This window comes from Orbicella faveolata, unplaced genomic scaffold (assembly GCF_042242905.1).
Source record: "Orbicella faveolata isolate gen_17 unplaced genomic scaffold, um_ofav_v1 contig_1, whole genome shotgun sequence".
NCBI lineage: Eukaryota > Metazoa > Cnidaria > Anthozoa > Scleractinia > Merulinidae > Orbicella > Orbicella faveolata.
In genome coordinates, this window is record NW_028301536.1 from 2,280,870 (window position 1) to 2,302,670 (window position 21,801).

General features: G+C 41.3%; 2 protein-coding genes across 3 annotated transcripts; one reads left to right on the top strand and one right to left on the bottom strand.

Moving 5' to 3' along the window:
* Positions 1-1,861: 1,861 nt before the first annotated feature.
* LOC149117696 (solute carrier family 75 member 1-like) lies at positions 1,862-15,238 on the top strand. Its single transcript, XM_089284570.1, has 13 exons — positions 1,862-2,224; positions 3,561-3,657; positions 4,432-4,535; positions 5,558-5,716; positions 6,309-6,500; positions 7,150-7,249; positions 7,718-7,829; positions 7,981-8,036; positions 8,873-8,925; positions 12,847-12,937; positions 13,339-13,386; positions 14,080-14,169; positions 14,740-15,238. The coding sequence occupies exons 1-13, from the start codon at positions 2,174-2,176 to the stop codon at positions 14,829-14,831; spliced, it is 1,245 nt and encodes a 414-aa protein (XP_089140696.1). The 5' UTR covers positions 1,862-2,173; the 3' UTR covers positions 14,832-15,238.
* Positions 15,239-17,215: 1,977 nt separating this feature from the next.
* LOC149117697 (uncharacterized) lies at positions 17,216-21,801 on the bottom strand. Of its 2 annotated transcripts, XM_089284577.1 has the most exons (2): positions 20,732-21,801; positions 17,216-20,611 (listed from the first exon to the last, which is right to left on the bottom strand). In XM_089284577.1, exons 1-2 carry the CDS (start codon positions 21,416-21,418, stop codon positions 17,216-17,218), a joined length of 4,083 nt encoding a protein of 1,360 aa, XP_089140703.1. In that variant the 5' UTR covers positions 21,419-21,801. The 2 variants fall into 2 exon arrangements, with proteins under 2 accessions (XP_089140703.1, XP_089140698.1); XM_089284572.1 differs by having other exon boundaries at positions 17,216-21,801.

Genomic DNA, 21,801 nt, shown 5'->3' on the forward strand with positions numbered 1-21,801 from the left:
AGTTGGGACACTTGAGCTGTATCACGTATACCCCTTCCCCCCTAATCAATGTTGGAAAATATCGCGTTTTCTCCAACAAAAAAGGGAAAAATCACCTGATTATCAACATTGAAAGTGGGGGGAGGGGAGAACTTGCTTCGTGTCCCAAGTCTTTTGTCTGAGATTGTCTGAAAGAAGAATTTAAAGAATGTCACACCACTCGCTCTAACAAAGCTTGGAGAAGAGGGGAGTTGTAACGTCTCGCGGGTACAGCTAACGAGCGCTACTAAAAAGAAACAACATACAATGACAAGTTTTACCTGGTCGGGCACTAAGAAACGTAAAGTCATCTTTCTAAATGACCTTCTACGGTAGGGGATTGGTAAGTCCGTGGCATGAACTTCTGTTGCCTCTTGAGGGGCAAACGGCCCACTTGCTTGCCCGTAAAATGCAACTTTGCACAAGATGTTGTGTTTAAAAAGGATGTTTCTATTTCCTGCACTGAAAAATACGACCTTGTCTACGTCTTTAGAGGGGTGGTTGATTGGCGCGAAACAGAAATGATGCAAATTCGGTTGAAACAGTAGCTGCCGGGCAAGTGGATATTTTCGCCTTGTCCTCGCCGTTTCGCGGAGTTAATCTGTGGACAGCAATAAAGCGTCGCTGCTACCTAAACGCGGTTAAATTATGCATGTCTTTCTTCGTTTTCCCCTCTAATACCGGAACGCGTATAAAGCGAGGTGTGTTTTCGGCTTCAGAAGTGCCACCGGGTTAACCGCCGCCATTAACCCTTACGGTTAACCATTCTGGTAACACTTTTTGGTTCCAAACTGCTACGTGTCATTCGAATTATACCTTTTTCCGCTTTATAGGAATTACGAAAAACCATTGAACATTGTCTGGGATCAAGAACTAGCAACAGAGAGCTTTCCGAGAAGGTTGATATGGTTAACCGTTCAATTGAAATAAAAAGGGTAGTTACGTAGTTAACTTATTATCTACGGCAAACGGTTAACCATATTTCAAGTGTCAAACTCGACTATTTTGCCACCAACTTGCTTCCATCCTGCATTTCAAATAATGTGAAGTGAGAAATTTTTGAACCTTCTGCCAATTGGGAAGAACAGGGAAGGTTAGGTTGCAAAACGCTGACTTTCAAATGGTTAACCGTTGTGGTTAACCGTTGTGGTTATTCGTGCGCGTTCATAAAACACATGGAACCCGGAAGCTGTCGTGTCGCGTGTAATGGTGATATATATGATTACTCTACACCGATAAGCATTTCATTGGGTTTAAGTCAATTTATTTAACACTATTCCGTTAAACAACACAAAGATCTGCTACTTTGCGAATTGATAATCCTGGAAAATGTCTTAAGTAATAGACACGAGTTCTAACCTTTCCTTAAATGCCATTTTGCTTGAAGCAAGTCCCAAATTTCGCTTTGCTACAGGCGGTTACGGGTTATATTCCACGAATATCTGCACCGAAGCTTAATCTAGATTAACGTAGAAACGTTCTGTCCAATTTCCAGAAACAAAGTGTACGTCATTAAGCCGAAATCAAATTCTAAAATATCGTGACGCCATGACGATCGCTGGCGTTACCTTTATTGGAAAATTCCTCGCATATCTCTTTCAGACAATCCCGGCCAAAAGTAGTTGGGACACTTGAGCTGTATCACGTATACCCCTTCCCCCCTAATCAATGTTGGAAAATATCGCGTTTTCTCCAACAAAAAAGGGAAAAATCACCTGATTATCAACATTGAAAGTGGGGGGAGGGGAGAACTTGCTTCGTGTCCCAAGTCTTTTGTCTGAGATTGTAGGTGCATATGGTGGTCTCGGGTAATGTAGCGCAAGGAACACAGGCTCACAAAACGGCTAGTAAGAGTGGTGTTGGGTACATGGAATTCTTGATATCAAGGTTCTTGCAGCCATGAGTTCGTGTTTCGCCATCTTCTAGCAGCATTTCAAGGTTCTTGTGACCACAAGTTTGTGTTTTGCCATCTTTGAGCAGCATTTCAAGGTCTCCCAACCACAAGTTTGCATTTTGCCATCCTCAAGCAGCATTTCAAGATCAAAAAATACTCTCCAATTACAATATGCAGCAATATGACCTGCATGATGATTTTAAGGTGATCAAATGAATTCACTTCGAAATGGCCGAGATTCTCATCTAGGACAAATTGAAAATGATTTCAAAGATCCTGAAGATAGATTTTGGTAGAAAAACAACTCAGAAGGTATCGTAAGAAATTCTGTACTAGGAATTCGACGCCAGTGTTATATACCCTTCCGATCGCCAGTTTTACCTTTGGCATCTCGTTTATTCGGATCGCTTATTTGTATTGAGTAATCCTACGTGGCGTAGAGCTCATGTGACGGTTGGGTGACTTTACAGGGATCCAAATGTAAATGCAATTGTTTTGCAGCATTTTCGTTGAGGTCAAAAAGCTTGACTCTAATTTGCATATATGGTGACTGTAATGCGATACTTCTGATTACGTCTCGGAAGAATATCGACTTCCGTTCTGCTTTCGAGATACGTTTGCTATCTTTGCTCATATATCAAGACAAATGGTTTGTTTCAGCATCAAATTGGAACAGCAGAGTAGTTTGACTTAAGTTTTTGTTTCGCTATAGATTTTTAACCTTTTTTCCCTATAAAGTTCTACTGAGTGAAATTTTTGTGAAAGAAACATTAGTTTCCATGAAGGCAATGCAACCTTTTTTTCCAGAAAGTACTTTTTGCGTGCTTTCTAACGAGATACGGTAAACTGCTCTGCTGTAAATACTTTGTGAGAGTATTATGTAGAGAATATCATGTGATAGAATGAGTTAAACAGAATGTGTTGGTTTAGTTAACTTAGTTAATTGTTTGGATCATACTCATGGTAAGATGCCTAAGTTACTGGAACAGTCTGAGTGATATAGTTTACAAAGAAAATAAAATTTTTAGTTCATACAAAAATGTTCAATATTATTGTTTTCAATCAGCAGAAATAAAAGAAAGCGGGGGCAGATTTAATTGTGAAACAAACAGTGATAATTTATTCATATGGTGATATATTAAAGTCCTTTCTTTATCTAAGTGGCATCCAAATTAAAATAAAATTACAAATCTTAATGAAGGAATATTTTCTGTAGACTGGGACTGGTTAATAAATTATACATGCAATACTGACATGACAAATTGCATTTAAGGAGGTTGGCAACAGTTTCCAGCACTTTTCCAACAGCTATTCTTTGAAGGATGAATACTACCACTGTTTAACAAGTGCTGCTACAATAATGGTATCACACAAATGCCCAATTATTAGTACACAAGTTATGGCCATCCTTTTTATATAACAGGTTACCATAGCAACAATACAACCTGTTAAAAACACCGTTAATGTTAGCTTTAAGTGCCTATAATTTAAAAATGAGTTTGGTGACCCCCATTTTTGATTATCAAAATGAGCATGATAAGAGGCAACTTTTTACAATGTTTAAAAAAATTCTGTGGAGAAGGTTAAAAGCCACATTGAAATTTAGAAAATTCAACTGTGTTTTAACATTGTGAATTTTTCTCTTCAGGACAGGTTGTACCATTCAATCATGCAGCAAGTCGACACATTCAGGGAGTTGCTGGGAATGCCAGACAATGAACATTTCAATGTTGTGTTATTTGGAGGTACATGTAGGACTACATACATTTATATGGCATGAGATTCCTTAGTATCAATAATAATCATAATAGCAAAAAATACACAGCAATGGTTTTTAATTTTAAAAAAATACACAGCAATGGTTTTAATTTTAAAAAAATGCACAGGAGTGGTTTTTGATTAAATTGAAGGTTACATGCAAAAATTCAGGTACTTCTGAACAAAACAAAACTGACCTATGATTGGTATTACAGTGAGGGCACTCGAACCATGGACACTGCATTTTTTCATACATTGTTTGGTGACTACATGTATTCCAATAGGGATCTTCATATTAACAAAGGATTTAAAGTGTTTTTGCATAGTAAAAATCCCTTTAGTATCTTTTACATTATATCAAGAGCCCTCATTCTGTGGTCACCCAAAAAATGCCAGGTGTACTAGTAATTCATGATTTTTGAGTGTCCTTACGCTGTAAAGCAGTAAATGCTTGCGGGGTCGTGAATTACAGATGCATACAGTACAGTACAGTGTTGTAATACCAGACTACATGGAAGCCTTCTAGCTATGAGCTCTCAAATAATGTGTGCTGTCAATTGATAAGAAAAGAAAATGTCAACTAATTATTGCTTTAAGAGTTAGGGAGTTTGCAGTGATACCATAGACAAATGCAGTATTTAGAGTGGAAGTTGACGGTTGTAATGGCTTTTTGTGCAGGTCCTCTATCAAGATTGAATTGGAATTTGTGACTACCATCTGGAGCTTTGTTATAACTTTAAAATGTAATTTTCTGGCTGCAGGTTTCATTGGGTCACTGTTTTCCCTTCTCCAGTTCTTATGTTGTCCTTTGATTGGTGCAGTGTCCGATGTATTTGGAAGAAGATTGCCAATGATTGTTTGTATGGTGAGAAAGTCCTTACATGTCTTGAACATAATTAGTGGAGCTGAGACATTATTTTAAAATAGATCTGGAACTGTTAGTAGCCTGAACTGTTGATAGTTGCCTGTTAGTAGCCTCAATCTTTCGTTCATTATTTTGTTCCTCAAATTACATTTTTATAGTCAGACTGGCCTGCAGATAGCTAGTGGTAGTCTAGACAGGCCAGTCTATTAAGATCTAATTATCAACATTTTTATTAATAAATATATTATAATAGAAAGGTTAGAAAAAGTAAATAAAATAGAAAGGTGGGAAAAGAATGAAAAAAAGAAGTCATGGGTCATCATATTAATTACTACAGTAACTGTAGATAATATATGTACGGGCATACATCATTATTATTTAATTTATTTAATTTTATTAATTTTATTTATTATTGTTGTTATTATTATTATTATTATTATTTACTACTACTACTTCTTTGAGAGCACTTACATGCAGTACGTAGTATATTTTCAGTTCTGAGTTTCAATGAGTTTTTGGTAGTTCTCTCAGAGAGCATGGTATCTCATTCTTGAAAAGGCATTTTTGTATTTAAAGTTTTGGGGGTTTTATGTTAATAATTCTTGGAGGTAGAAGAGTGTGTGTTGTAAGAATGAGCATTGGATGTTTTTGTCAATAAATTACAAAAATATATATTATGTTAATTGGTTAATTGGTTCTGAAGCAGTGCTAACATCATGCATCAATTCAGATAAAGATTTATAGTACAAAGAGTTTAAAGACAAAAACTTAGCATTCATAAACAGTGCAATGGTATGTTCATTTTTCTTTGCAAAGTACATGACACATAACGCACGTTTTTTTTTTCTATACATTAAGATTTTGTGAACCAATTTTATGAAACAGCTTTACTATTGTTGAAATCCCTTCCACAAAAGATCTCAAGAAAATACACTTTTTAAAAAAGGCTGTCTTAAAAAATAACCACTTTCATCAGGCACAGGTTGTAGGTTTTTATTTGAACTGACCTGTCCATATTTCAGATGGGAGTGCTGGCTTCTTATGCTGTCTGGGCATTCTCGTGGAACTTTACCATCTTTGTCATTGCCAGAATCATTGGTGGATTATCTAAAGGCAATTTCACCATCTCTACAGCTATCATTGCTGATGTTACTTCCACAAAGAACAGGGGGAAAGGAATGGTAACAAAAACACCTTTCAAATCAAAAGACTAGCATTTGAATGGCCATACATTAGGGTTTGAACTGCTACTTAAAGGGCCCTAGTCAGCCACACCTTTTTTTTTGTTTCTAACATCGAAGAGTTTGGCTATATTATATTTTATTCAAAGCATGTCCAAACAAAGGAAATCACTGTGAAACTACTAAAGATACATGTAATTAAACATACATGTACTTTCAGGAACACAACTTATAGTAGAGCAATAAGTTTTTGCTTCACCCTGCAATATCAATAATTTCGATGGCATCAAAAATGGCGGAGGCTGACTAGGATTCTTTAAAACAAAACATTTCACAGTCGTTGGCTTGAGACCTGTTTGAAATACACACAGGAATTTATGACAAGCACTCATGCATTCTAGGCTTCATTGAAAATACAAATTCTCAGTCATAAATTATACATAAATTATGGGTATGGGGTCAGAGTTTTTTAATCTTTAATTTACATGTATTAACAGTCGAATTAATTAACTTTAATTTAATTGAACTACCTAGATGATTTTTATGAAGTTCAACATAATTATGCTGTGTGTTCTTTGGTCTCTGTCAACAGGCTCTTGTTGGTATTGCATATTCCTTTGGCTTTATTATTGGGCCTGTGATTGGTGCTGTATTTGCCAAGAGGTCATCACTTGAGAGTGGAAACCCTTACCTCTTACCAGCCTTGTTTGCAATTATTTTGACTGTAGCAGACATCTTGTTTGTGTATACATGTCTTAAGGAGACATTGCCAAAAGAAAAAAGGGTAATACTTGAAATACAGTGTAAATGCTTATAAGTTGAGATTTTAACTGACTGAGATGAAACTTGATGTACACCTTACATTGTACTGTAGATATAATGTATTTATATGTGGTTCTTATTAACTAAGTGGGAGGTATGTACAGGAGCGTCTTGACCGAGATCTTGAGTACTCAGCAAATGCACACAAACAAGGAGAGATTCTCCCATACTGGCCAACCAAGTGTGGTTAATGAGATGGCCATAACACTGAGTGTAGCCAGAGATTAAAACTTCAGTTTGCTGAAGACCTAAGACCCAAAAATGAAGACCTGAAAACGAAGACCCGAAAATGAAGACTCCTTTATTTTCTGTATTTAACATGATTGTGCTATCAGTGATTCTCCCATACAAACCTTCAGTGTAGCCAGCTTATACATAAATTTCAATCCTAGCACTCTACATGTACATGTAATTATTATCGTCATGTTTGACCAATAAGCTATGTACATTAAAACTGAAAATTAAAGTCCTAACAATATGCATAGTAAATTATTGTCCTGATTTTGTATTCATTTGTTGAATTGCTCACTTACATGTATGTAGCTATACACAGTCAGTTAATCGTACCAATTTTTTCCTAATATATACATAATTTTTTTCTTTTAAAAAAGGCAAAGTCTCTACTATCTGAATTTAGAAATGCCAGCCAGCTTCTCAACCCTGTGTCACTCCTCAAGTTTGATGCAGTGGAGATCAGATCCAGTAAAGAAGGCAGGTGTAAGAATGTAATGACAAATAGTAGTTTAATTTGAGTTTGGATGAAATTCATTAACTCTCTATTATTAATTTTTAAGTTCCGGTATATTGGTGAGAACTCTAGAGAGCGAGACCCTCACTGGTACACACCTACATGTACATGTAGGAAAAAAAAGGCTAGAAGCAATCTGCATATAAGACTTCATCCAGATAACATCAACGGGATAGTAAAATTTTGATTCTTGAAGGATGGATATACCTGCAGTCAAAAACCATGCAACAGGAGAACCATAAAACAGCTGATTACAGAAAGAACAACTTTGTGCCAGAGCAATAGAACAAATTATGGAGGATTAGAATGCACCACTCAAAGCTCAGTTTCATGATGGTGCTGCATAACCTGGCCTGTAAGCCTGATCAACTCCAATAATTAGCAATCTTGATATCTTGAATGAGGTGGCTGTGATTTGTTGTATTTTCTAGATCTAAATACAGTTCGTGGCCTTGGCTTGGTGTATTTTCTATTTCTATTTTTCTTCTCTGGACTTGAGTTTACGCTAACATTTTTGACGCACAAGAACTTCAAGTATTCAAGGTATGTGTGTACCAAAAGTAAGCGAAGTATTTACTGAAAATTACACAGTGGAACTTTGTTTTACATTGGTCATGACTGTGCCTTGGAGAGGCCGCATGGCATGTCTGCAAGCTTTGTAATATGGTATTCATGAATGTATTTATTTTTTTAGCATGCAGCAAGGAATGATGTTTTTCTTCATAGGAATCACCATGGCCATTGTGCAAGGCATTATTGAATTATTCCATAGGGTTATAAGAACTCTGCAGATGGCAATTAGGCAAAATATTCCAGTTATATGTAATGATGGCGCGAGCAAAGAGAATATACATTTTGATGATCAAAGTATACATTGAGTTCTTTCCCTTTTTCATCACGGTGTTTTCTGAAAGAAATAGAAAACATGTTCTCTGTGTTTCTATCAAGTTATAGATAAGAAAGACTTGGGAAAGTTTGGGAGAACCCTAAAAGCTGTGGAATATTATACTCGGCCAGTGGCGGATCCAGACTTTAAGCTAAGGGGAGGGGCCTGGTTTTGTTTTACTTGAGGGCCCGGGTCCCCCAGGCCTCTCCCATAGATCTGCCACTGTTGCCTATGTCTCATGTTCCCACAGCATTTCTCATTCTCCCAAACTTCCACTCGTGTTTCTACATTCATAACTCGAGAGAAACATGGTACACATTTTCTATTTCTTAAATGAAATTCAAACTGGGCTTAGCCACAGCTTAATTATTTTGCTAACTGCTGTTAAAGTATGATGTGTTAATTAATGTCTCAGTCACAGCATAAGATGTGATATTCAAATTACTCAGAAAACACAGGAGTGTATTGTGTTATACAATGTATAATTATTTCAAAGTGAACATTTGCGACATAATATTGTAAATACTACTACAGTATGAAAAAGGAAATTTTTGTTTAACCAACATATAGACATAAACACTCAGCTACATGTGTCTGAGCCATGGTTCTTGAGGAGAGTTATCAGAGCATATTTCCTTGCTTAAATTGATTATAAATTCATCAAGTTCTTTGTTGACTTTTCTTGTTTTATCCTTGTTAGGTGGTTATGTCCGTAGACAAGCTCCAGGAACAGAAAAGAAGACAGCTCTTAAGGTGGAACTGGATGCCAATCACATTTCAGTTCACAAATGTTTTCTTTTACACTAGCCAGAGTGCATTATATTGATCAGGAGTGCAAGTGTTAATGAGGCAGCATCTTTTGTCATTTATGCTGTAGAAGTTATGTAACTGTTGATTTTGACTGGCAGAAAAAGCACAGGGAATGTCTTAGACATGTCAGTATTTAGGATTGACAGACAAAGGTCATTCAGTATCAACAGATTTGCTTGCTTAGAAAACTACTGCTCTGCATTTTTCTGACAATGGTTCTGAACATCCTTCTTCTCTCCTCCCTCTCTTCTTCCCTAACCCTCCCTCTCCCTCTCTCCTCTCTCTCCTCTCCTGACCCTTCCTCCCTCCTCCTCCCTCCCTCTCTCCTTCCCTTCACCCTCCTTCCCTAACCCTCTCTTCCTCTCTCCTCTTTCCCTCCATCTCTGAACCACCCTCCCTCCTTCCCTTAACCTCCCTTCCTCCCTCCTCCTTCGTCCCTCTCTCCTTCCCTCCACCCTCCTTCCCTAACCCTCTCTTCCTCTCTCCTCTTTCCCTCCCTCTCTGAACCACCCTCCCTCCTTCCCTTAACCTCCCTTCCTCCCTCCTCCTCCCTCCCTCTCTCCTTCCCTCCACCCTCCTTCCCTAACCCTCTCTTCCTCTCTCCTCTTTCCCTCCCTCTCTGAACCACCCTCCCTCCTTCCCTTAACCTCCCTTCCTCCCTCCTCCTTCGTCCCTCTCTCCTTCCCTCCACCCTCCTTCCCTAACCCTGTCTTCCTCTCTCCTCTTTCCCTCCCTCTCTGAACCACCCTCCCTCCTTCCCTTAACCTCCCTTCCTCCCTCCTCCTCCCTCCCTCTCTCCTTCCCTCCACCCTCCTTCCCTAACCCTCTCTTCCTCTCTCCTCTTTCCCTCCCTCTCTGAACCACCCTCCCTCCTTCCCTTAACCTCCCTTCCTCCCTCCTCCTCCCTCCCTCTCTCCTTCCCTCCACCCTCCTTCCCTAACCCTCTCTTCCTCTCTCCTCTTTCCCTCCATCTCTGAACCACCCTCCCTCCCTCCCTCCTCCTCCCTTCCTCTCTCCTCTTTCCCTCCATCTCTGAACCACCCTCCCTCCTTCCCTTAACCTCCCTTCCTCCCTCCTCCTCCCTTCCTCTATCCTCTTTCCCTCCCTCTCTGAACCACCCTCCCTTCTTCCCTTAACCTCCCTTCATCCCTCCTCCTCCCTCCCTCTCTCCTTCCCTCCACCCTCCTTCCCTAACCCTCTCTTCCTCTCTCCTCTTTCCTTCCCTCTCTAAACCACCCTCCCTCCTTCCCTTAACCTCCCTTCCTCCCTCCTCCTCCCTCCCTCTCTCCTTCCCTCCACCCTCCTTCCCTAACCCTCTCTTCCTCTCTCCTCTTTCCCTCCCTCTCTGAACCACCCTCCCTCCTTCCCTTAACCTCCCTTCCTCCCTCCTCCTCCCTCCCTCTCTCCTTCCCTCCACCCTCCTTCCCTAACCCTCTCTTCCTCTCTCCTCTTTCCCTCCCTCTCTGAACCACCCTCCCTCCTTCCCTTAACCTCCCTTCCTCCCTCCTCCTCCCTCCCTCTCTCCTTCCCTCCACCCTCCTTCCCTAACCCTCTCTTCCTCTCTCCTCTTTCCCTCCTTCTCTAAACCACCCTCCCTCCTTCCCTTAACCTCCCTTCCTCCCTCCTCCTCCCTCCCTCTCTCCTTCCCTCCACCCTCCTTCCCTAACCCTCTCTTCCTCTCTCCTCTTTCCCTCCCTCTCTGAACCACCCTCCCTCCTTCCCTTAACCTCCCTTCTTCCCTCCTCCCTCTCTCCCTGACCCTCCCTTCCTCTCTCCTCTTTCCCTCCCTCTCTGAACCACCCTCCCTCCTTCCCTTAACCTCCCTTCCTCCCTCCTCCTCCCTCCCTCTCTCCTTCCCTCCACCCTCCTTCCCTAACCCTCTCTTCCTCTCTCCTCTTTCCCTCCCTCTCTGAACCACCCTCCCTCCTTCCCTTAACCTCCCTTCCTCCCTCCTCCTCCCTCCCTCTCTCCTTCCCTCCACCCTCCTTCCCTAACCCTCTCTTCCTCTCTCCTCTTTCCCTCCCTCTCTGAACCACCCTCCCTCCTTCCCTTAACCTCCCTTCCTCCCTCCTCCTCCCTCCCTCTCTCCTTCCCTCCACCCTCCTTCCCTAACCCTCTCTTCCTCTCTCCTCTTTCCCTCCCTCTCTGAACCACCCTCCCTCCTTCCCTTAACCTCCCTTCTTCCCTCCTCCCTCTCTCCCTGACCCTCCCTTCCTCTCTCCTCTTTCCCTCCCTCTCTGAACCACCCTCCCTCCTTCCCTTAACCTCCCTTCTTCCCTCCTCCCTCTCTCCCTGACCCTCCCTTCCTCTCTCCTCTTTCCCTCCCTCTCTGAACCACCCTCCCTCCTTCCCTTAACCTCCCTTCCTCCCTCCTCCTCCCTCCCTCTCTCCTTCCCTCCACCCTCCTTCCTTAACCCTCTCTTCCTCTCTCCTCTTTCCCTCCCTCTCTGAACCACCCTCCCTCCTTCCCTTAACCTCCCTTCCTCCCTCCTCCTCCCTCCCTCTCTCCTCTTTCCCTCCATCTCTGAACCACCGTCCCTCCTTCTCTTAACCTCCCTTCCTCCCTCCTCCTCCCTCCTTCTCTCCTCTTTCCCTCCATCTCTGAACCACCCTCCCTCCTTCCCTTAACCTCCCTTCCTCCCTCCTCCTCCCTCCCTCTCTCCTTCCTTCCACCCTCCTTCCCTAACCCTCTCTTCCTCTCTCCTCTTTCCCTCCCTCTCTGAACCACCCTCCCTCCTTCCCTTAACCTCCCTTCTTCCCTCCTCCCTCTCTCCCTGACCCTCCCTTCCTCTCTCCTCTTTCCCCTTCCTCTCTGAACCACCCTCCCTCCTTCCCTCAACCTCCCTTCCTCCCTCCTCCTTCGTCCCTCTCTCCTTCCCTCCACCCTCCTTCCCTAACCCTCTCTTCCTCTCTCCTCTTTCCCTCCCTCTCTGAACCACCCTCCCTCCTTCCCTTAACCTCCCTTCCTCCCTCCTCCTCCCTCCCTCTCTCCTTCCCTTCACCCTCCTTCCCTAACCCTCTCTTCCTCTCTCCTCTTTCCCTCCCTCTCTGAACCACCCTCCCTCCTTCCCTTAACCTCCCTTCTTCCCTCTCCTCCCTCCCTCTCTCCTTCCCTCCACCCTCCTTCCCTAACCCTCTCTTCCTCTCTCCTCTTTGCCTCCCTCTCTGAACCACCCTCTTTCCTTCCCTTAACCTCCCTTCCTCCCTCCTCCTCCCTCCCTCTCTCCTTCCCTCCACCCTCCTTCCCTAACCCTCTCTTCCTCTCTCCTCTTTCCCTCCCTCTCTGAACCACCCTCCCTCCTTCCCTTAACCTCCCTTCCTCCCTCCTCCTCCCTCCCTCTCTCCTTCCCTCCACCCTCCTTCCCTAACCCTCCCTTCCTCTCTCCTCTTTCTCTCCCTCTCTGAACCACCCTCCCTCCTTCCCTTAACCTCCCTTCTTCCCTCCTCCTCCCTCCCTCTCTCCTTCCCTCCACCCTCCTTCCCTAACCCTCTCTTCCTCTCTCCTCTTTCCCTCCCTCTCTGAACCACCCTCCCTCTTTCCCTTAACCTCCCTTCCTCCCTCCTCCTCCCTCCCTCACTCCTTCCCTCCACCCTCCTTCCCTAACCCTCTCTTCCTCTCTCCTCTTTCCCTCCCTCTCTGAACCACCCTCCCTCCTTCCCTTAACCTCCCTTCTTCCCTCCTCCCTCTCTCCCTGACCGTCCCTTCCTCTCTCCTCTCTCCCACCTTCTCTGAACCTCCCTCCTTCCTCCCACCCTTACACCTTTACTCTTAACTTCGCTTCCATCCTATCTCTTATTCGTTCTTCCTTCCTTCCATTTTTCTTTCTTTTTCTCATTCTTCCTTTTTTCATTAACATCCTGCAGGGTATGGCAGCGATAATGCCAGCAATGGCTATTGTAGGCTTGGCAAAGACTATCCCCACTCTTTACATGGGGCTAACATTGTTCTCCTTTGGTAAGTCCTTTTTTCAATGATACTTAACTCTTTGAGAGCAGATGATTTTATTCTTCAGTCTTCTCATTATGTACAAGTAGATAATCTTGAGGTATTTTATTTATGCCATGCAACCGCAGTTGAATGCACTGGCTTAGTGCTGAAAATGTGATGCCAGACAGTACGCAATTGGCAAAGTTTTGTTGATGCCTTTACTGGTGAAAAAAGCTGGCTTTACAGGGCTTGTCTGTTATACAGCCACAAGGACTCGTAATACTGTAAGTTTCACCAGGCTCTGCTCCCTTCCCTCCCAGGAGAAATTTAAAAGAAATTGATAACAAAATTTAACAAGTATCATCCCAACGACGAGTTTCACTGTAACTGTAAGTTAGAGTATCTTTTGGTTAACTTTTCCTTTTTAGGGTCAGCAACAGTAGTACCTTGTCTGACAACTATGATCTCTCATCACGGTAAGACAAATGATTGAATAGCTTCTTTATTTCAATCTCAAGATTAATAGAGCACTAAAAATACTAAAACATATGGGGACACTGTAAAATACATTTAAATACACAAAATCTAATTGGCTTTTCCTAACCTCTCTAATCACTGTAAGGAATGAGTGGCCCAATTTTGAGAAAGGCAAAGTTAGCTCACTAGTCTGCGCCAAGCACTCTGAGTTGGAATTCTTGCATTGATCAGTGTGTTGTGTTCTTGGGCAAGACACTTGACTGTCACGGTGCCTCTCCCCTGTCAGGTGTATAAATAGATAGCAGTGAATTTATGCCAGGGAACCCTGCAATGGACTTGCATCTCATTCAGGGGGTTGGGGGTGGAATTACAGTACTCCTGGTCACTTCATGTTCAGAAACTGGAGATACGCTCGGGCCACTACAAGGCTCAAGGGCAGCCTATCAAGTGCCTTGATTTGCACTGACCAAAATGTTTGTCTCGCAGAAATCATGAAAATTATTAATGGTCGTGCTTTAGTTGATAGAATTGACAGTTATAGTAAATCTTCTGTTCTGTGCTAACACAAACAGTTTATGACAATGTTTGTTGTCGAGGTTGGCTTTTTTAGAGTGGAGAGGAGTGAAGGGTTGTGATGCCAAACGTTTTGTTGTTATTTATATTTTAGTTTAATTTAACATTTACATACTTAGGAAATGCTGATCAGAAGGGGAAAGTCATGGGAATTTTCAGATCCCTTGGGGCCTTGGCACGAGCGATTGGTCCTGTCGTGAGCTGTACAGGTAAGCCGTCCGTTCTGATTGGCAGTCCAGTTGGACTGCACGCGAAGTTACTACGCCACCTTATTTTATACATTAACTAGAAATACTACGTGTTCCCCTCAAAAACAACTTAAACATGACGACGGAAAAACCGAATGACATCTTGTGAAAAACGACTGTAGATTTTACCTTTGAAAGTCCCAATCATTGTCAGGATCTGTTGAGAACGCCTGTGGCTGTTAAAACTTGTTCAGGCTAATGATGTATAGCAGCGTTCAATTCTAAATGGGAATACGAAAAATTGGCCGCCGTCGTTCGCGTTCCCTAGACTACGCAAACTTAGTCATTTTGCCCAGAGTGGCTCCACATGTACGCACATGTACAGCCATTGTTGTTCTCATTATACACTCTTGTGTTTGGTGCGTTTATACTTCCTGAATGCGTCCGTCCATGTATTCGTCTTTTTTGTCGCCTCGTCTGTTTATTGTTTACTGTTTTTTGCTTGTTTGTTTGTTTGCTTGTTTATTTATTTCTTTTCTATCTTTATTTAGTGAACGCATAATTCATTCATACTCTATTTGTGTCCCTCAGTCTACTGGTGTGTAGGGCCCTTCTGGTGTTACTTTGTTGGCGCTCTCCTGTTTATGCTCCCCATGAGGGTCTTGGTAAAGTTACCAGCTTAACAAGAGTCAAGCAAGATAGTTTTTATTTTTCAAGAAACAGATCAAGATACGCTGTGTCGGTCTGGAGTTAGTCTTTATGACGCAAGCTGGAATAGCTCCTAATTGGTAATTCCTAAACAGTTATTTGGCCCCGAAGACTGCATAATTAATTTCTTACCTCATTGCAGCTAAATTTTGCAAGAACTAGGTGACACTTTCATTGCTTGCTATCGTCGAAGTTGCACAAATCGATGTAAAAAGTTGTAAAACACAAAACTAAGAAAGAAATGGGAAGGTGGTCAACTCGTGTCACGCAATATATTTTTTACATGTGACTGTTGTAATATGCTTCTTCTTAAGCAATAGGTATCGAGGCTGGCGATACTCGTATGTACAATAATTGTGATAATAAAAGCTTCATACTTAGATGTCGTTTTTATTTTATTTATTTATTTATTTTCATTTTAGTAGTTGGCATTGTGAGAACGAAATGTTAAAATGCGGACAAGAAAACAAAAATAAATGAGAATATATGAAAGATCGTATATTTGAATTGCGGAATCTTGCGATGACGAACTACAAAATAATACAAAACAATACAATTCAATGTAATGCAATAGAAATTTATTGTGTAATACTCTTGGCTATATGTGAGGTGTGACATCACAGGAAAGATACGATGACACAAAAGTATTCCAGAGACAATCAAATTAAAAGTGATATTATAATTATGATATGCGTAAATGTTTCAAAATTTCTATATATAAGCAAGAATCATGAAATACAATCTAAAATAATCACACGTTGTGCTAAAAGGTAAAAACAATAGTCATATGTACAATCAAGCTGACGCTAGCAATGCCTGCGCAATTGACTTATTAAGACTTTCTTGCTTAAAAGAGCTTTTTGATAATTCTTTTTTTAATTTTGTCCCTTATCCAATGATTTATTTTAAAGTAATGTCATTTTATCTTACACGTTTACATTTGTTAATGAATCACAGGTTCTAAGTAATTTACATTCGCAACTGAACAGTATATCTGCGCCTAACAAAGTCTAAATTGTTATTATTCCTTATTTTGAACAAGTAGAAACTTTTTCCATCCTCTTAGAAAACCAATCAGTCGATTGGCTCGCTAAGGGAGATAAACACGTGAAAGGGGCGTGGAAGTTTCTCGAAAGAAAATTGAATGTTAAAACCCCTAAATACCTCGGGTGTGGCTCAAGCTATATTTTACCCCTTAAAGATGTAACATCTAAAAAGGCAAATCAGAACTTTAATGACTTTCGTGACAATTTCATTCAAGACTTTCTTCTGTGAAGAGGTTTAAGTACTTCCATGACTGGTCGATTTAAACCACTTACACAGTAAGATGAAATTTTTACAAACCCTCAGAATTCAATGATTGCTGAGCAAATTGGCCCAAGTGTTGAAAAAAGTTCGCAAGAAAATTCCCTAAAAGAGACAACATAAAACATCCCCGCCTCTTTCACTTGGAGACCCCTCCGTCCGCCCCATCGAACTGAGAAACTTTGCATCAATGTTAGGTAACAAAGTCGCTCGACAGATCCTAACCTTTGTAAGAGATATGCTTGATTAATTTCGACAACAACATTATAAAAATTCGTTTGCAACCACGGCAAAAAAAAAAAAACGTTCGTTTCTCTACTGCTTCTATGAAAAAAGAAAACCAGTTGTACTTGTATTAGACAATGGCAACGAAAGAAAATCAAAGCAAACTTGTCTTTTCTATTTCCAATGTCCTTGCAGAAGTTTCTTGGTTCATTTCTTGATGTTTAATTTCTATGGAATACTCCACTGACGAAATCTTTGCTTCCTATAACAACAAAAAAGAACAATTTGAAGATATTCTCTTAAAGTCTACTAACCATTGCATAACATTAATTTCTCTTTAGCAGAGAATAAAGCCTGAAAAAAAAAATTGAGGCAAAAGTCAAGCTCGAACGGGATTCAAAACTATGACCGCTACTATATCGGTGCAGTGCTTTACCAACTGAGTTATCAAGTCAACTGTGAGCTGATCGATTATTTGTGTGTTCATTGTCGTAATATATTCGCAGATGATGAATACAGTTTGTTTCTTGAACTGAAGGTATACGCGCCCTATCATCTCTTAAACGTAAGAACCAAATGTTAGGTAGATAAATCACAAGAATAAGGGATCTGATTGCCTTACAAGAAAGTTTTTTGTTAAAAGAAAACATTTTCTCAGTAATTGGAATTGAAATATGTTGATACACTGTAGCTGCTTTACATACAACACAGCTGGATTTTGCCCTTTTAAACACAAAAGCAGAAACTGAAAGTAGCGTTCTTTTAAGTAATATTGGTAACCAACGAAGCACATTCCTAAAATCTTTTCTTCGCTAGTGGAAACATACCTTTATTTTTCAAACGCAAATGTCACGTCATCTCCAATCAGCATGAACGGTGCCCAGCTGGAAACCTTGGTAAAGCCGTGATCTCTCAACCACTTCATGGCCGCGTGAAGAGATACACTGACACTTTCTCCACGAACAAGGTGCTCGTAAAAGCGACTCATCAACTTCTTTGTTGTACTGTCGTCTAGAGCCCACAGTGCCACCAACACTGAGCGTGCACCGGCTCCTAGAAACGCGCGAGCGATTCCAACAACTCCCTCGGCTCTAATTTGTCCACGGCCACTGTGACAACAGCTTAGTACCACCAGTTTAGCTCGCACTTTCACTTTTGAAATGTCGGACACTTTCAAAAGGTAGTCGTCTTCTAGTGGAACCCCGGTGGTGGAACGTGGAGGAGAAAGAGCAATTTCTCCTCTTTCAGCATTACCATGTGCAGCAATATGTATCAGACTCACTGAATTTAGCTTCTCAAGTACCGCTTGCTTGGTTGCGTCCTGTCCTAACAAAGGCCAAACGCCCAGCCGTCGTGCGATCATCTCTGCTTCCTTTCTTGCACCAGGCAAAGGTACGAAATTTTTATTGACTTCTTCTCTGTAAATCACCACACCAACATCAGGATCACCCACTACCAGAGCACCAGTCTCACAGTGATAGTCTGCAGGACTGTCCTGAATGAGCTTCAGAGTCGACAAAGAAGGAACCACGCGGATTCTGAAACGCTCCGATAAATATTTCCTACTTCCATTGAGTAAAGCTGGAAATGGAACACGGTACAGGTTGCGATCAGGAACAATGATGATTTCAGGTTGATCAAGTAAGTCGGATACAGGATTGACGAGCAGTTCGTAGAACAAAGTTAGACTCGGTTCGGGATCATCCGTATTCCCAGGCTTATCTTGTCGCAAAGTTGTGAGGTTCTCTTCTTGACAAGATTCAGGATTTGTTTCAATGTCATTGCCATTCAAGGATCGATCTTCGCACACCTCCTCGGGTAAATTGCCAAAGTCTTGGAAGCTTTCAGCCATGATAGCGAAAAATTCATCCAAATCTTCAGCAACCTTTGTTAATCTTGTGTGAAGAGTCTTTTTATCCACATCAAGTTTTCGGAACTGAATGACTCCGCTTGTCTTGAGAATCCACAAAAACACTGTTTGTTCAAAATAAGAAATGTACAGACAAGTAGAGTTACTTTCTTTCTTCATGACATTTTCAACAACAACCCATGATTGCGGGTCAGCTGATATACGATTTTCAACAGAGTACTGAGTTGCCATCAAGTCCGCTAAGGCTCTAGCTCGTCCAAGCTCTGCAACATAAAGAGCATCCTTAGGATTTGCAGCGAGACGAAACAATTCAGTGAGCAGCTGATAGGGAAAAATATGCGTGTCTGCAAAGCATATCTTAATTTGATCGCTGCCTTGAAGAAAACCTCGCATTTTTTCGGATTTTTCAATACTTCGTAACAAAAAGGAATGAGCTTCCTGAAAATTGTGTTGTCCTAACTTCGTCAGTGAAAGATGACAATAGCAAGAAAACTCAATTTCAGCTTCTCCAATATTTTCACTCATGGAGAGTGCCTTGTCAAGATATTCCTCGGCCATGTCATGTTCACCGCCAGATTGAAACACTTTCCCAAGGCTGAGGTAGCTTGATGCTTCTAATCTTCTGTTACCAATTTCAACTGCAATCGCAAGTCCTTTCTCATAGCAGGCTTTAGCTTTATCTTTAGCACCAAGGGATTTGTGAAAATTGCCTTCTGTTAAGTGATATCTTGCTTGTCCTTCTTTATCACCAATTTTCATGATGATCTCAAGCGCATTGTCACAAGATAATTTACTCTGCCTATAGTCCCTAAGATCAAGAAACACAGTTGCCAGGGATAGGTAGGTGCGTGCTTGGTCTGTCTGGTCACCAATTTCCCTACTGATCGCAAGTGCTTTTTCATAATATTCTTTAGCCTTGACATATTCACCGAGACAGTCAAACACATTTCCTAAGTTTCCATACTGTGTTCCTTCATTCGCTCTGTCACCAATTTCCATGCTGATCGCAAGTGCTTTTTCATAATATTCTTTAGCCTTGACATATTCACCGAGACAGCGAAACACATTTGCTAAGTTTCCATACTGTGTTCCTTCATTCGCTCTGTCACCAATTTCCATGCTGATCGCAAGTGCTTTTTCATAATATTCTTTAGCCTTGACATATTCACCGAGACAGTCAAACACATTTCCTAAGTTTCCATACCATGATCCTTCATTCGCTCTGTCACCAATTTCCATGCTGATCGCAAGTGCTTTTTCATAATATTCTTTAGCCTTGACATATTCACCGAGACAGTCAAACACATTTCCTAAGTTTCCATACAATGATCCTTCATTCGCTCTGTGACCAATTTCCATGCTGATCGCAAGTGCTTTTTCATAATATTCTTTAGCCTTGACATATTCACCGAGAGAACGAAACACATTTCCTAAGTTTCCATACGATGATCCTTCTGTCGCTCTGTCACCAATTTCCGTGCTGATCGCAAGTGCTTTTTCATAATATTCTTTAGCCTTGACATATTCACCGAGAGAACGAAACACAGTTCCTAAGTTTCCATAACATGATCCTTCATTCGCTCTGTGACCAATTTCCATGCTGATCGCAAGTGCTTTTTCATAATATTCTTTAGCCTTGACATATTCACCGAGACAACAAAACACATTTCCTAAGTTTCCATACAATGATCCTTCATTCGCTCTGTGACCAATTTCCATGCTGATCGCAAGTGCTTTTTCATAATATTCTTTAGCCTTGACATATTCACCGAGACAGTGAAACACATTTCCTAAGTTTCCATACCATGTTCCTTCTCCTTCTCTGTCACCAATTTCCATGCTGATCGCAAGTGCTTTTTGATAATATTCTTTAGCCTTGACATATTCACCGAGACGACAAAACACATTTCCTAAGTTTCCATACAATGATCCTTCTTTCGCTCTCTCACCAATTTCCATGCTGATCGCAAGTGCTTTTTCAAAATATTTTTTAGCCTTGACATATTCACCGAGACAACGAAACACAGTTCCTAAGTTTCCATAACATGATCCTTCATTCGCTCTGTGACCAATTTCCATGCTGATCGCAAGTGCCTTTTCATAATATTCTTTAGCCTTGACATATTTACCGAGAGAAATGAACACAGCTCCTAAGTTTCCATAACATGATCCTTCATTCGCTCTGTCACCAATTTCCATGCTGATCGCAAGTGCCTTTTCATAATATTCTTTAGCCTTGACATATTCACCGAGACAACGAAACACATCTCCTAAGTTTCCATACCATGTTCCTTCTCCTTCTCTGTCACCAATTTCCATGCTGATCGCAAGTGCTTTTTCATAATATTCTTTAGCCTTGACATATTCACCGAGACAGCGAAACACAGTTCCTAGGTTTCCATACCATGTTCGTTCTTTCGCTCTGTCACAAATTTCCATGCTGATCGCAAGTGCTTTTTCATAATATTCTTTAGCCTTGACATATTCACCGAGACAACGAAACACAGTTCCTAAGTTTCCATACGATGATCCTTCATTCGCTCTGTCACCAATTTCCATGCTGATCGCAAATGCCTTTTCATAATATTCTTTAGCCTTGACATATTTACCGAGAGAAATGAACACAGCTCCTAGGCCTCCATAAGCCACTGCTTTTCCTCTCCTGTTACCAGTTTTTTGCATCATAGTGACCGCTCTCTCATAAAGTTCTTTTGCCTCAGCATACATAAATTGATTCCGATATATCTGTGCCAAATTTATGCTAAGCATACCTTCTTGGACAGTATCACCACACTCGCGGAGAATGGTGAGAAGTTTCCAGCCGCACGCTATTGCATTTGAGTGATCGCTAACACGACGGTACGCCTCAAACATGGTATGATAGATTTGTCTGTAAATTGTTCGCTGTAATGGCTTCTTTACACTCAGCACTTTGTTACTGAGCAAAACTAAGCTTTCTCTGCATAAGTCGATGGCTTTTAAGGCACGACTAGTGTTGAGAAGGAAATTTGCAACAACTATGGCTAAAAAGATAGCATGTAAAATTTCTTCTGCGTAGTTCATGACGCTTTCCGAAGTAAGTCTTGTAACTGAAAAATAAATCAAATAAGGCTGAGTGTAGAATTTTTGCCGTATTACGTAATAAGCTTTTTCAGGAGCCATAATAAGGGACGGAGAAGTCTTGGGATCCGCGCTCACCTATGATATGGGACAATTTTTCTATTTTTAGAACAAATTGCGCCATCCTGACGTCATATATCCGCGCGGATCCACGCATATGTCGGGGGCTCTCGCGTGGATGTTGTCATGTTGCGTGATAAAATAATGGTGAGAGTTGCGAGATTCTCTTGCAGATTTTTCACAGCGATGGCAAGGAATAAGGCAGGGAATAAGAACCAGGGCTCTTATATGTAGTTTTATGCTCTGAGCTTATAGAAAAGGTGAGTTTTTCAGGGTCGAAAACAAGTCTCAGTTTCGCGCTGTGAATGGATAGTATCTGCTCGCGCTAGTTGTACGAGTAAGATTTTGCGTTTGTTCTGTAAAGA

What these genes read in the sequence shown, in the direction of transcription:
- LOC149117696 (XM_089284570.1), top strand. Translation starts at nt 2,174, where the DNA reads ATGATTTCAAAGATCCTGAAGATAGATTTTGGTAGAAAAACAACTCAG. An exon ending in TGCCAATGATTGTTTGTATG is followed by an intron (nt 4,536 to 5,557) that starts GTGAGAAAGTCC and finishes TCCATATTTCAG; the next exon opens with ATGGGAGTGCTGGCTTCTTA. An exon ending in TCCTGTCGTGAGCTGTACAG is followed by an intron (nt 14,170 to 14,739) that starts GTAAGCCGTCCG and finishes TGTGTCCCTCAG; the next exon opens with TCTACTGGTGTGTAGGGCCC.
- LOC149117697 (XM_089284572.1), bottom strand. Translation starts at nt 21,418, where the DNA reads ATGGCTCCTGAAAAAGCTTATTACGTAATACGGCAAAAATTCTACACT.